At 42.2% G+C, this 14178-nt stretch overlaps 2 protein-coding genes across 3 annotated transcripts in view; one reads left to right on the top strand and one right to left on the bottom strand.

Moving 5' to 3' along the window:
• Window positions 1–13540, bottom strand: part of ncaph2 (non-SMC condensin II complex, subunit H2) — a 302512-nt gene extending 288972 nt beyond the window's left edge. The window contains exon 1 of the mRNA XM_033614480.2: window positions 13530–13540. The gene's annotated coding sequence lies outside the window, so the exon portion shown is untranslated. The remainder of the gene's footprint in view (window positions 1–13529) is intronic.
• Window positions 1–14178, top strand: part of LOC117249267 (plexin-B2-like) — a 266340-nt gene that overhangs the window by 232305 nt on the left and 19857 nt on the right. For both annotated transcript variants that reach the window (XM_033614805.2, XM_033614804.2), the window contains exons 21-28: window positions 4429–4565; window positions 4652–4834; window positions 5189–5303; window positions 9691–9900; window positions 9990–10073; window positions 11840–11935; window positions 13136–13272; window positions 13361–13461. In XM_033614805.2, coding sequence (XP_033470696.2) covers window positions 4429–4565; window positions 4652–4834; window positions 5189–5303; window positions 9691–9900; window positions 9990–10073; window positions 11840–11935; window positions 13136–13272; window positions 13361–13461 — 1063 coding nt within the window. The remainder of the gene's footprint in view (window positions 1–4428; window positions 4566–4651; window positions 4835–5188; window positions 5304–9690; window positions 9901–9989; window positions 10074–11839; window positions 11936–13135; window positions 13273–13360; window positions 13462–14178) is intronic.

Genomic DNA, 14178 nt, shown 5'->3' with positions numbered 1-14178 from the left:
TTTAGGGAATTTCTTCAAATTTGGCACAAACATTCACTTAGATTTAACGATGAAATGATTAGATTTCAGTCATCAGAGGTCAAAGGTAGAGGTCTATGCAACCTCATATGTCTCATTCTTGTGAACATGATATCAAAAGAATACCTTGAGGGAATTTCTTCAAATTTGGCACAAATGTCCACTTGGACTCAAGGATGAATTAATTTAAATTTTGTGGTCAAAGGCAAAAGGTGACCTCGCAAAACATATTTTTGGTCATAACACAATAATACACTAATTCTGACCAAACTTGACACAAATGTCTAACAGGATAAAATAATGAAGGTCAAAAGGTCAAAGGTCAGCTTGACTGTGACATCATCATGTTTTAACGTCATATCTCAGGAACAGAAGGGGAGACATTTGGTCAGATACTGAATTGGTGACTCTAATCTTGAAACTGTGCTGATTGTATAGATCTTCTGTGTGTGAAGCATCCATGTTTTCACTGACATGGATGGAAACAGGAAGTAGCGTTATGAAGCCATGTTTTTCTGAGTAGTTCCACATTTTGCTTGCATCATGCACGCAGATGTTGTGATACACATTCCTGCCTCCTGGCTTCATGCTGTGAAAACTCCACAGGACGTCTCTATATACAGCAACAACATGCATCCTATCTGCTTTATTAAACCCAGACTTAAGTGCTCTGAACATGTTATTTCCAGGTGTTTAGCGCTCTGTCTGTACAGTAGTTTGATGCATTCACTGCCTCTCTGCCATAAATCCAGCAGCTTTGTCTCTGAATTTGCATCTGTGTTCACCTGCAGGAAGCCTTTTAAAAAAATAGTTAAACGTGCCCTCCTGAAACCTGCAGACACACCCCAGTGTACACTCCGCAGCAAAGTTTCTGAGGCAATACAGAACACTGTGTGACACTTCAAACCCCGGAGATCAAATCCCACAAACATTCAAAGGTCTCTAACACGCAGCTTTCCTCTGGTGTGGAGCTCCCTGAAGATGCAGCCAGGCGTAAAAATATCCAGCGCATACAAATTCACCCAAACTGTGTTCTCGCTGCAAACAGAGAAACAAATCTGATCACAATAAATCAGCTTCACCTGCTGTTCTGTTTGCTTCCTCTAACTAGGCTCAGTGGTTCCATTTAAATGTTGTTGTTCACTTTCATATTTCTGTCGGGCTGACAAAGAGCCAATTAAAGCAAACTGCTGAGACCAGAATGACTCATTTACTTCAGCAGCAGTTTGTCTCCCACGGTAAACTTTAAACTTCCCTCGGAGATTATTTGTTTCTGTGGCTGTCAAAACAGAAACATTAAAGCAGCGCTACAGAAACAGGCAGACCCGCCTCAATAATGTAATCACTTCTTTATATTAGTGTAACGCACAAAAACATTTTGCTCCTGCCTCGGTAACACTCTCAGGTCATTTAAAGAGACACTGCAGGTAGTTTGATACTGTTGTTACAGCCCAGAGTCTGAAACAATTAGTCGATAAGTTAACAGAAAATCTGTCAGGTGGCAATCTCCAATTTTAACCTGTCAAGTCCCAGACACGCCAAACTGACGTCAGGGAACTAGCGGCGTCCAGAGTGCCCTCACTTCACGCCGCTGTGTTTGGCCACACCAAACCAGACAAGTGTTCTGCGCCTGCAGGAGAGGAAATACTGCTTCATACCAGCAGGTGGCGGTCATGTCATTTAAAAAGGGACCTAGAAGACCATCTTGACGCTGTTCAGTTGTAATGGTAAATGAGAAATGGACCTGCTTTTGTATAGCACCTTTCAAGTCATCCGACCACTCAAAGCGCTTTTTACACTACGAGTCACATTCACCCGTTCACACACACATTCATACACTGATCGCCGAGGCTACATACAAGTTTGTACTTCAAATTCGGCACAAACGTCCACGTTTAGGATGAACCACTTAGAATTTGGCGGTCCAAGGTCACGGTTGCCTCATGTCCATTTCATCCTTGTGAACAAGATATCTCAAGAACGTCATGAAGGAATTTCCTCAAATTTGACACAAACGTCCACTTGGACTCAAGGATGGATTTATTTAAATTTTGTGGTCAAAGGTAAAAGGCTTGTATTGTCAGTTCTTTAAGTCAGTAGGTAAATTGTTGCTTGATCCCATTTAAACCACAGACCTTTACATAGTTCACCTCCTTGGCCTCGGGCCGGGTCATCTGTGCCCTTTGACCCCCCTGACAACAAGCTTTCTTTGGCATACTGTAACACCGTCATACAGCCCACGCTTAGTTTGAATGTCTTGTTTCTGTCTGTGTCTTCAGACTGAATATATCTGAGTAAGTGCTGCTTCCTGTGTTGTTGTGTTGTTTGTATAAAACTTGAGCCAGGCGGAGCTGCTGTTGTGAGTTTGTCTCTCTTCAGGGAGATTCAGTCTGTCTGCAGGAACAGCGAGAACAAATCTGAAACACCAACAAACCAAATGCTCCGGTACATCTCAGCAGCTGCATGACACACACTCTCCTGTGCTGCGCCGCTGTGTTATTTCACATTTACACCTTTGTTTGTTTATTTATTTATTAATTTTAGCTCCCAAACAAGCACAAACAACTTGTTTCACACCCTGCGCTCGGCTGCTGTGTCTTAATTCTCCAGACAGATTGACTTCTTAAGTTTCCGAAGGCACTTTATCCTCCGGTGTAGCCGAAGAATTAATATCCGCTCCTGTTTTGTTTGTCACGCTGTCGGCAGAGCGAAGAACCTTCCAGAACAAACAGGAAACCAACCAGCTGGTGTGCTTCAGCGGCCGCCGTCGTCTTTATCAATATTTCTCAAATACTCCCCGTGCAGTCCTGTGTTTGTTTTCAGTTCCGGCACGCTGCCTGAATACCACGGGACTCCTTCAGCTTTAAAACATATTTAGGTTTGATGTGATGAAAGTGTTTTCACCTGCAGCTGGAACGTAATGAACTCTGCGCCGTTAAACTTTAATGGTTACGTCTGGTTTTATTTTTCTCTTTGTTGCTGTTTTGTCCGTCTGTGACATTCAGCCTGACGGAGCCCGGGCTGTTTTTGTTCTTGAATGTGATTATCTTCATGCCAAAGTGTTTCAGTCTGAAAATAAAAAAGTCTCTTGAGCAGCAACACAGACGGTACGAGACGCTCTGAAAACTAATTACAAGTCTTCATTAAGTAAGACTGAGGAAAATAAGTCAACGAGGCACAAACTTTATCTGGAAGTGTTGGACGCACTGACACCGCTGAAACTTAAACAAGAGTTTTTGTGCCTCGAGGACGGCGACACCGGGAAGTGTTAGGTTTTTAGGTTGTCCAGGTCAAGGTCACTGTGACCTTGTATCTCTCTTCTTGTGAACGTGATATCTCAAGAACACCTTGAGGGAATGTCTTCAAATTTGGAACAAAGGTTGACTTTGACTCGAGGCTGAAATGATTAGATTTTGGTGGTCAAACGTCAAGGTCACTGTGACCTTGAATCTCTCTCATTCTCGTGTACGTGATGTCTCAGGAACAACTTCAACTTCAACTTTACCTTGTCCCTAGAGGGCAATTAGTTGCACAGCAAGTTAAAACATGTATTACAAAAACATGCAATCAGGGGGAGAAGAGGGGAACCAAATACAGTGGCCATCAACAACAATCACAAATATCAACATCAACAACATCGTGACTCGTCACATCAAATCAAATCAAATCAACTTTATTTATATGGCACTTTTCATATGACAGTAACACAAAGTGCCTCACAGAGGTTAAAAACAACAATGATCCATGATCATAACGAGAGTAACAACCAGCCTAGACTCTCCTCAGTACTGAGTCAGACTCTTCCACTGCCCTGCATTCAAAAGAGAAGTAGCCGTAGGAATGAAGGAGTGCTTGTTTCCGTTACTCTTAACGGGGGGAGAAAAATCTGAGCCGAGAGCCAGAAGGCAAAAACTGACAGCCTGAGAAAAGGGAGTGGGAGCTGTCAGAAACGACGGCTTTAGCCTTCCTTACTATCTGTTTATAAAACAGTCCAGATAACGTACCCTGCAGAACTCCCCAGATCTTGCTTCTCGTTTTCACAATGCTATTTAGTGCATGTTTGGATCTGATGTTGAGATTCCCAAACCAGCAGAGAAGAGAGAAGGTCAAGACAGACTCAATATTAGTTTCACATTTGGCACAAACGTTCTCTTGGACTCAACAATGAAATGAGTGGATTTCAGTGGTCAAAGGTCAAGGTCAATGTGACCTTAAATCTGTCTCATTTTCTTGAACACAATATCTCAAGCACACCATAAGGGAATTTTGTTCACTTGGACTTGAGAATACACTGATTTTAATTTTGTGGTTCAAGGTCAAAGGTCTCCTCTCTGAGCTTCAGAGTGACCCATGAGTCCATGTTCTCACCTTTCAAGAACAAACAGCTCATTTATCATCGTCTCTGTCCAGGACCCCAAACCAGTCTCTGTCCAGCCCGCGAGGGGTCCAGCAGCCGGAGGAACCGTCATCACCATCAAAGGAGAAGACCTGGACACGGCCTCTAAAGAGGACGTGTCCGTCAGTGTGGGAGGAGTCCCCTGTGAAGTGTAAGAAACACCTGTTGACACAGTGTCTCACATGTTTACGTGTGTTTTCTGAAGGTCATTTAAAAGTCTTCCTCTGTCCTCCTCAGCCTGGAGTTCGGCGAAGAGATCACCTGTAAGACCGGGAGGTACCGAGGGCAGAAGGTCCCCTCTGACCCGTTAACGGTGAAGGTGACATACGGTAAAAACACCACCAAGGACGTGACAGCTGCGTACCAGTACTCCGAAAACCCCAAGATCACAGATTACTACCCCAAAGACAGCTTCATATGGTGAGTGAGCTGCTTTATGTCGGACAGAAGTAAAATACTGTTCATGAGCAGAACAAAAACAGAAAAGTAAAGCACTCTGTGTGAAGTGTTTTTGTGTCGTAGGCAGATCAAATATTGAAACTTCCAGTGTGTGTGTGTTCACTCTGCGAAGGTCAAACACACTTTAACTTTAAATCTGCTGTCAGAGAAGATTTGATGAAAACAAAAACGTCTCCGTCTGTCGTCACTCAGTTTGATCAGCTGTGATTTCATGATGTTGGTGAAAGTTTTGCTGATAAATACATGTGCTTCAATTAATTTACAACTGTGTGTGTGTGTGTGTGTGTGTGTGTGTGTGTGTGTGTGTGTGTGTAGCGGTGGGCGGAGGATTGTGGTGGAGGGAAGTGGTTTTGATCTGATCCAGAAAGCCACGATGAAAGTCCTGACATCCACTGACGACATGTTCACACAGAAGACCCCGTCTGTAGAGGTAGGAAGTTGTGTTGTTGTTGTTGTTGTTGTTGTTGTTGTTGTTGTTGCAGATCGATGGCAATGACAGTTTAATTTATGTAGCACATTTCGTCACAGATAAACTCAAAGTGCTTTACATTGAACGTATAGAAGAAAATGTGAGAGCATGAGACACATGAACATCAGACCTCAGTCTGAGCACGAGTCACCGACATAATGAAACAGAGGACACAAACACATCAACACAAATAGAAAAACAAAAACGTGTGGAGTTTGTTGGTTCTTTGTTAAAGTGGTTCTTCATTTCCTCTGTGTCCCGACTTCATTTCTCAGCAGGAAGTTTGTTTGTCGTCTTCTTCCTCTGTTTATTTATCGCTCCTACAAATCAGTGTTTCTCTTTCAGTTCTTCTTCTTCTGTTTTCTTTCTCCCCTCTCGTTTCGTCCTCATGTCAGTGTCACGTTTTTGTTAACAAGAAAACATTTAATCAAAGATAACATGCAGCTAGATGATCTTTAACAAAGTGTTAGAAAACATCTAGACTACAGAACAGAACTCGTATTATGAAAAGCTAAATGGATCGGCAGTTTGGCCTCTGCAGTGGGGCAGCGGATGAAAATGGAAATTAAAAACTAAGATAACATCAGCAAACTATAACATCCAGTCAAGGATCATTAGGAGAAAAATTTATCAACAAACTGTCAGGAATCGGCTTTAAAAATGTTTAATACCATAAAACTTGACATTAGTTTGACACCTGTTACTGTGATATAAACATTTAGCTCAGAGCTAACAGTCATCACAGAGTCTGAATTTGGAAAGACAGGAGAAAGTATGATCCAAAGAATCAGATTTTGTTGTTAATACAATTAAAATAACCAAATCAAGTTGCCTCAAGAGAATGGTTGAGTATTCAAATTTTTTATTTTTATGCCTCTGCGTAGGCGACAACTCTGATTGGAAGCATTAAGGAACACCTTGTGGGACTGCCTCAAATGTGGCACAAATAAAATATTGATGGTCAGAGGTCAAAGGTCAAGATCATTGTAACCTTGCATCTGTCTTGTTAACCAGATATCTCAAGAATACCTCAAGGTAATTTCTTCAGATATTTCTTCAAGAACACCCACTTTGAGTCACAAATGAACTGATTAAGATTTCATAGTCAAAGCTCAAGGTCACTGTGACCCCATCCATTGCATTGTCATGAACATTATATCTAAAGAACACCTTGTGGGACTTTGCCCAAACTTGGCGCAAACGTCGCTTGAACTCAAGAATGAACTGATTAGAATTTAGTAGCTGAAGGTCAAGGTCACTGTGACCTCACAACACGTTTTTGGTCAGTGAAACTGTGCTGACTGTATAGATCTTCTGTGTGGGAAGCATCCATGTTTTCACTGACATGGATGGAGACTGTCAGAGACACTGGACTGGTGGGCGGAGTCATACAACCACAGGGTGGACTGGTGGGCGGAGTCATACAACCACAGGGTGGACTGGTGGGCGGAGTCATACAACCACAGGGTGGACTGGTGGGCGGAGTCAGACAACAACGAGGTGGTAATTCTACTTTTGTTCTTGTCAGAGAGCAAAAGACAATACATTTTTGTGCTGTGGTTGTTTACTGTCTGATCGACACGTCTCTTCAGAGATCAGCTCAGTCTGCAGGAGCTTTACTGATCAATAAATGTTCCATCAGTCAAACCACATCATTTTGACGACACACAGAGGACCAGTCTTCTGTTTCTATCGGCCTGATGCGTATCGGTGTGCATCTGACTGATACTTCCTGAGTCAGGAGGCTGAAACAGAGAAAGGGGACGGTGGTGCTTCTATTTCACCGCTGAATAACTCTGAGTGACAGAGTCTCTGAGGAAAGATTCACTGCAGGGGAGAGGAGGGGAAGTCGTTTCATCGTCACTTCATCAAACGCTGCCGTCTGAACCGGGAACAAAGAGGGGGAGACACAGTGGGGGGGGGGACAGACACAGAGACGGAGACACAGAGGAAATGTGAGGTAAAAGTTACACCTGCACTGAAAATCTGGAATCACTTGTTTCAAGTATGGAGAGATTCACTGCAAACAAACTGTCAACACTTTCCTACTCACCATTAGAAATAATTAAAAATGGTTATATTTTTAAAGCCACTGGTTTTCAACAGAAAAACAAGGTTGTTCTTATTTTATCTCACTGCGTGATAACGGAAGAGTTCTGCAAAATGATTCCTTCATTTCAGCCATCCTACAGTCCTCCATTTTGAATCTGATAAACAAGAGATACAAGGACATAAAAAGAGAGATATGAACAAGATTTTAGAGCAAAATTGTAATAAATTAAACAGGATGAATGAAGAGATGAAAGTTGTAAACACAAAGAGCCGTATTTGATTCAATGTCAAATGTTTTCAGCTCCGTTTTAAAAGAACTGAGAGTCGAAGCAAACGTCAGGTTTTCTGTTGTTATTTTTTTGTCTTGTTTTATTTTTATGTCTGCACACTGGTGATAGCTGTGTCCAGAGACGTTATGTTTTCATGTTGTTTGTATGTCCGTTTCATTCTCCTGAACACAATATCTCAAGAACACCTTAAAGGCATTTCTTCAAATGTGGCACAAACACTCACTTGGACCTAATGATGAACGATCTGTTTTAGTGGTCAGAGGTCAAGGCAGCTGTAACCTTGCGCCCATCTCATTCTTGGGAATACATTATCTTAAAAACCCCTGTGGGAATTTCTTGAAGTTTGGCACAAACGTCCACTTGGACTCAATGATGAACTGATTATATTTTGGTGGTCGTAGGTCAAAGTTTAAGGACACTGTGACCGGGTTTGTCTCATTCTTGGGAACATAATATCTCAAGCGCACCTTGACGGAATTTCTTCAAATTTGGCACAAAAGTCCTCTTGGACTGAAGAATAAACTTAGTAGAATTAGGTGGTCAAAAGTCAAGGTCACTGTGGCCTTGCATGCATCTCATTCTTGTAAAGGAGATTTCTCAGTCCCTCAGAATTGGCACAAATGTCTACTTGGACTCAATAATGAACTGACTAGATTTTGTTGTTCACAGGTCAAAGTTCAAGGTCACTTTGACCTGCTCATCTGTTGAAATCTCAAGAACACCTTGAAGGAATTCCTCCAAATTTGGCACAAACGTCCTCTTGGACTCAACGATGAACTGATTAGATTTTGGTGGTCAAAGGTCAGGGTCACTATTAACTTGCCTCCATCTCATTCTTATGAGCATCATATCTCTATCCCTTCAAATTTAGCACAAACATCGACTTGGACTTGAGAATGAACTGACTAGAATTTGGTTGTCAGAGGTCACTGTGACAATATATTAAATATGTTAAGTTTTACTATGCCTACACCCCAGCAATAGCCATGACCAGAGGTAAAATGTTTTCAGGTTGTCCGTCTGTGCGTACGTTTCTGCATACATCACATTCTTGTAAACACGATATCTCAAGGTCGTCTTGTGAGAATTTTAAACTTTGGCACAGCTTAGACTCAAAGATGAGCTGATTACAGTTTTGTGGTCAAACGTCACTGTGACCTCGCATCCATCTCATCCCTCACAAACAAGAAATTTCAAGAACGCCTTGAGGGAATTTCTTCAAATTTGACACAAATGTCCACGTAGACTCAATGATGAATTAATTAGAATTTGGTGGTCCAAGGTCACTGTTACCTTATGTCCATCTCATACTTGCATTCTTGTAAACAAGATATATCAAGGTCGTCTTGTGAGAATTTTAAAATTTGGCACAAACATCTACTTAGACTCAAAGATGAGCTGATTAGAATTTCGTGTTCAAACATCACTGTGACCTTGCATCGGTCTCGTCCTTTGAAAACAAGATATCTTATGAATGCCTTGAGGGAATTTCCTCAAATTTGGCACAAACGTCCACTAAGACTCAAGGATGAATTAATTCAAGTTTTGTGGTCAAAGGTCAAAGGTCACTGTGACCTCACAAAATACGTTTTTGGCCATAATAAAATTCATACGCTAATTCTGACCAAACTTGACACAAATGTCTAACAGGATAAAATAATGAAGGTCAAAAGGTCAAAGGTCAGCTTGACTGTGACATCATCATGTTTTAACGTCATATCTCAGGAACAGAAGGGGAGACATTTGGTCAGATACTGAATTGGTGACTCTAATCTTGAAACTGTGCTGATTGTATAGATCTTCTGTGTGTGAAGCTTCCATGTTTGAACCTTTGTCAGCTGTCATGGCTGGTTGGCAGAGTCATACAACCGCAGGGCAGTAATTCTAGTTTTGTTCTTGTTTCATTGTGTTGTCTTAATTTAAATATTGTAATTTGGTCTTGACTGAATGTAAAAGAAGAAAACATGTCGCAGCTGGACTCACTTCTTCTTTATCTCCTTCTTCAGTTTGTCCAGGAGTCTCTGAGTAAGAACGGCACCGTCCTCCAGTTTTACTCTCCTCCGGTAAACTGCTGCGCCAACAGCCCGTCTCTGCGGACCGTCCTCCAGCTGGACAACATGATGGAGGACCTCAAGAGCTTCAACTACCACCCTGACCCCACCTTCAATGAGCTCGACAAGAACGTCATCACTGAGACCAGCATCATCATCGTCACTGTGAGGACAAACGCTTACATCCACACTTCATATACTACACCACTCTTTATCTCTGGATTTACTGACATCACTCTGTTTTTCTCCGCCAGGGTCGAGGGTTCTCCAAGGCCATGACAGCCAAAGAGGCGCAGGCTTTTGTTGGAGACGCTTCCTGTCATGTTAACATCCTGCAGGTAAACACACACGTCTCTCTGTTTCCCCTGCAGGAGTGAGAAATGAGGTTATAATGGATTCACACTGTAAAGATGGAGCTGATATTTGCTTTTTATTTGTTTGTTCAGCTGAATTGAGCTGATACCGTCATGCTGCAGAAACACAGCGTCAGGACACATTCAACGCTAAACAGCAAACACCTGATAAAAGATGTTATCTGACAAAAACAGGAATGTCCCACACTTTCAGTCCTGATTCTGCGTGTTCAAATGTACCTCAACACAAACTTTCTTCATGTTCATCCTCTTATATCATCTGAACTTCATTCAGCAGTCAGTGGTGTAAAGTTTGGCTTAAAAACTTTCTTAAATTCCTGCTCCCCAGAACCAAAAATAATGAGGACCTTGGTATTAAAGGAATATTTCACCCCTATATATACAAATGATCATCTGCATATCAGATACTCACTGTGTTGTTTTGAGTTTGTGAAGAAAATTGTTTTTCTCTCATGTCTCCACGATGAACGGACAATTAAAGAATGCAGAAAAGTCTTGATGAATTAAGGTCACAGGGGTCCGTGTTAAACAACAGTAAAACTTTTATTACATCTGTTTAGAAACTCTCACAACTCCTGCAGTATAATTCAAGTCTCATTTATCCAGTCGGATGATCAGTACTTCACAAACACACACAAATTTGTGACAGTGAACTGAACTGACAGTGAAATTGATCTCTACCCTCGTCAGAGCCAGACTCCATTTACAAAAACAATGATTTTACCTCGCTGAACACAGGAGCTGCTGGTCTACTGCTGCCTCATTCAGTTAGTTAGTTAGTGACTTTGGTGAATCTGAATTAACCCTTTAAAACACCAAAATCACACAATAACACAAGCTATCTAACTGATGTAGGCAGCAGTAGACCAGCAGCTCCTGTGATCAGAGAGCTAAAATTACTGTTTTTGTCAAAGGAATCTGGCTGTGACAAGAGCATCAGTAACTTAAAGGGATAGTGCAGCCAAAAATGTAAATTCAGCCATTATCTACTCACCCATATGGCGAGGGAGGCTCAGGTGAAGTTTTAGAGTCCTCACATCACTTGCAGAGATCCAAGGGGAGAGGAGGTAGCAACACAACTCCACCTAATGGAGGCTGACGGCGCCCCAGATTCAAACGTCCAAAAACACATCATTGAAACCACAAAATATCTCCATACTGCTCGTCCGTAGTGATCCAAGTGTCCTGAAGCCCTGCAGAGGCCTGAGAGAAAAACAATGTTTTCTTTACAAATTCAACGTAACACATTTTGAACAACTGATGTATAAATGATCATTTTGTGGATGAAGTGTTCCTTTAAGTTTAAAAACATTTAGGGAGTCTTCAGTTTGTCTTTAGTTTATTTTGTTGTAGCGAACTCAAACAGTTCCTCCACGTGCATTTTAAATTAAAACTAAAGGGAATTCAGTTTAATGTTTATTTCTACACATGATGTTATTTGTTAAAAAAAAGACTTGAGATTCTTTTAAAGCTTTACTTTGACCTGCAAACTACTAAAATAAAACAAGCTCGGTGACATTTATATATATGTATAACCTGTAATATGTGGACTTTATTGCTTGGTTATAAAGGGACTCAAGTCAAACAGGGTCTATTTTAAACCACAGTAGGCGGATCAGTTGGTGCTTCTTTAGTCCAGGTCTGTATTACTATCTGTAATAAAGTGATGTCATCAGTCTGATGTTGAGTTCAGCTGTGTGACTCTTGTGTGTGTCTCCGTCTGTGTGCAGGATGATAAGTTGATCCTAGAGGCTCCTTCATCGCAGCCCAAATCCAGATCCAAACGCCAGCGCAGAGACACGACCAATGAACCGCTGGACCTGACGGTAACTTCACACACGTCCACCTTTACATCATCAATAATCTGTGATAGCCGTGGACACAGGCATTATACTTTTGGGTCGTCCATCTGTAAATCTGTTCATCTGTCCAGTCACTGTAACTGTGCATTCATCTCATTATTGTGAACGCAATATCTCAAGAATGCCGTGGCACAAACGTCCACTTTGAGGTCTTCAAATTTTGCACAGATGACTACTTTGAGTCGCAAACCATTAGAATTTAGGGGTCAGAGGTCAAGGTCACTGTGACCCCGTCCATCACATTCTCATTAATGCAATATCTCAAGAACATTTTTAAGGAAGTTCTTCAAATTTGCCACAAATGTTCACTTGGACTCAACGATGAGCGGTTATAATTTGGTATTCGAAGGTCAAGGTCACTGTGACCTCAAAACATGTTTTTGGCCAGTGAAACTGTGCTGATTGTATAGATCTCCTGTGTGTGTGAAGCATCCATGTTTTCACTGACATGGATGGAAACTATAAGTGCGACTTGTTTGTGGAGACACACAAACGCAAAGTGGTAACTCGAGTTTACTTGTGCGAAAATGATAATTTGGTGATGCTCATTCAGACAGGATTAATATAACGGGAGGAGGTGGGGAATAAAATATTCATTTCCCTGCTTTGTGACTGAACTCATTGTTCATAGATGACATTTTAACTATCGGGAAATTGCAGGATATTATGGCCTGTAACAGCAGGACAAATACAAAAGTCCCCACAAAGGGTATCGTCATCGTCATCTCTGATAATAAAAGTTCATAAATCCATTTAGAAATCGACACGTACACGATATGTCTTCGTGTATGGGACGGCTGCTCCACCCACCAGACGCCCCTCTCCTGCTGGTTCCCAAACAGGCTTGAATGTTGATGTTAACATGTTAGCATGTTAGCATCTACGAGGTCAGCAGAATTATTTATGAGTTCCTACGTTTTAACACAAAAGTCAAATTCCAAACTCTGAGCTGATGATAAAGAAGTCGAAGGACAACAACTTTTTGACATACTCAGAGACACTCTACAGGATAACGACATGTTCATGTTTAAATCCACTGAGTTTTGTAAAGAATTCCACCCCAGGTCCTCAGTATGGTGTATGAAATGATGCTTCAGATGTTTCAGAGGTTAAATTTTTACCCTGTTAACCTCCGATACTGAGCGGCTCTGTGTCTCTGTCCAGGTGAAGTTCGGTCACGGCGAGTGGACGGTGGGTTCAGTCTACTACGCCAGGAAAGACGACATCCCTCTGGCTATAATCATCCCCGCAGTCATCGTCCCCATGCTGCTCTTCATCATCGTGTCCGTCTACTGCTACAGGTCAGAAACATAATTTTTAAAAAGACACACAGACGTGTTTGTTTCCTGCGTGTTGATGCGTTTAAATATCTGTGATGTGTGTTAACAGGAGGAAGAGTCAGCAGGCAGAGCGAGAGTACGAGAAGGTGAAACACCAGCTGGAGAATCTGGAGGAGAGCGTCAGAGATCGCTGCAAGAAAGAGTTCACAGGTACACACACACTCACCTGACAGACGTGAGGTCACATGACTGACTGAGGAGGGAGCGTTAATGCTGGAAACAGTCAAACTGCGAAACGACAACCTGAGTCTGACTTTAGTTGTTTTGCCGATCGGTTTTATTGGTTCTGATGAGACTGTACTCAGTGTGTGAGCTACAGGGAGGTCTCAGAGGGTCTCTGATCCCCAAACAAACACATAGGACCCTTGAGACATCAAAATCTAATCTAAAACCAGAGACCATCTTGGATCACTCACTCACGTACGACCCACATTGTGACGATACAAACTTTCTTACTGACTCCTCTTCATCCTGGTGGGACATCAGGCTTCAGTGAGTTCTCTCCGTTGCGTTTGATCCTTGGCAGCATGTTGCATCTCTCCCAAGGACAGGTCCATCTGTTCCAGCTCCAGTATCACAGTTCTGCACCAGGTGCTTTTGGGCTGTCTAGGTTTTATCCATCATGCAGCACTTGGTGTCTGGAGCTGGTCCAGTGACTCTCACTGATCCCAGGATGTCCAGGTGGTATCTCTTCATCTCACCGAGGACCTGCGCTGTCTCGGTGGTCTCATACAGGGTTCAGATATTCCATGTCCCAAGGCGGATCTTGGATTTTGGCCCTGATAGACCCTCTTTCACACTCCTGATCTGCTTTCAGCTTTCATCAGGAGTGGTCATACTGTCACTGTGTTGGTGGCGGGTGTCTAC

Source organism: Epinephelus lanceolatus, chromosome 23, assembly GCF_041903045.1.
Source record: "Epinephelus lanceolatus isolate andai-2023 chromosome 23, ASM4190304v1, whole genome shotgun sequence".
In the NCBI taxonomy this organism is placed as follows: Eukaryota; Metazoa; Chordata; class Actinopteri; order Perciformes; family Serranidae; genus Epinephelus; species Epinephelus lanceolatus.
The sequence above is the reverse complement of the archived record's forward strand: the minus strand, read 5'-3'. Positions and strand labels throughout refer to the sequence as shown.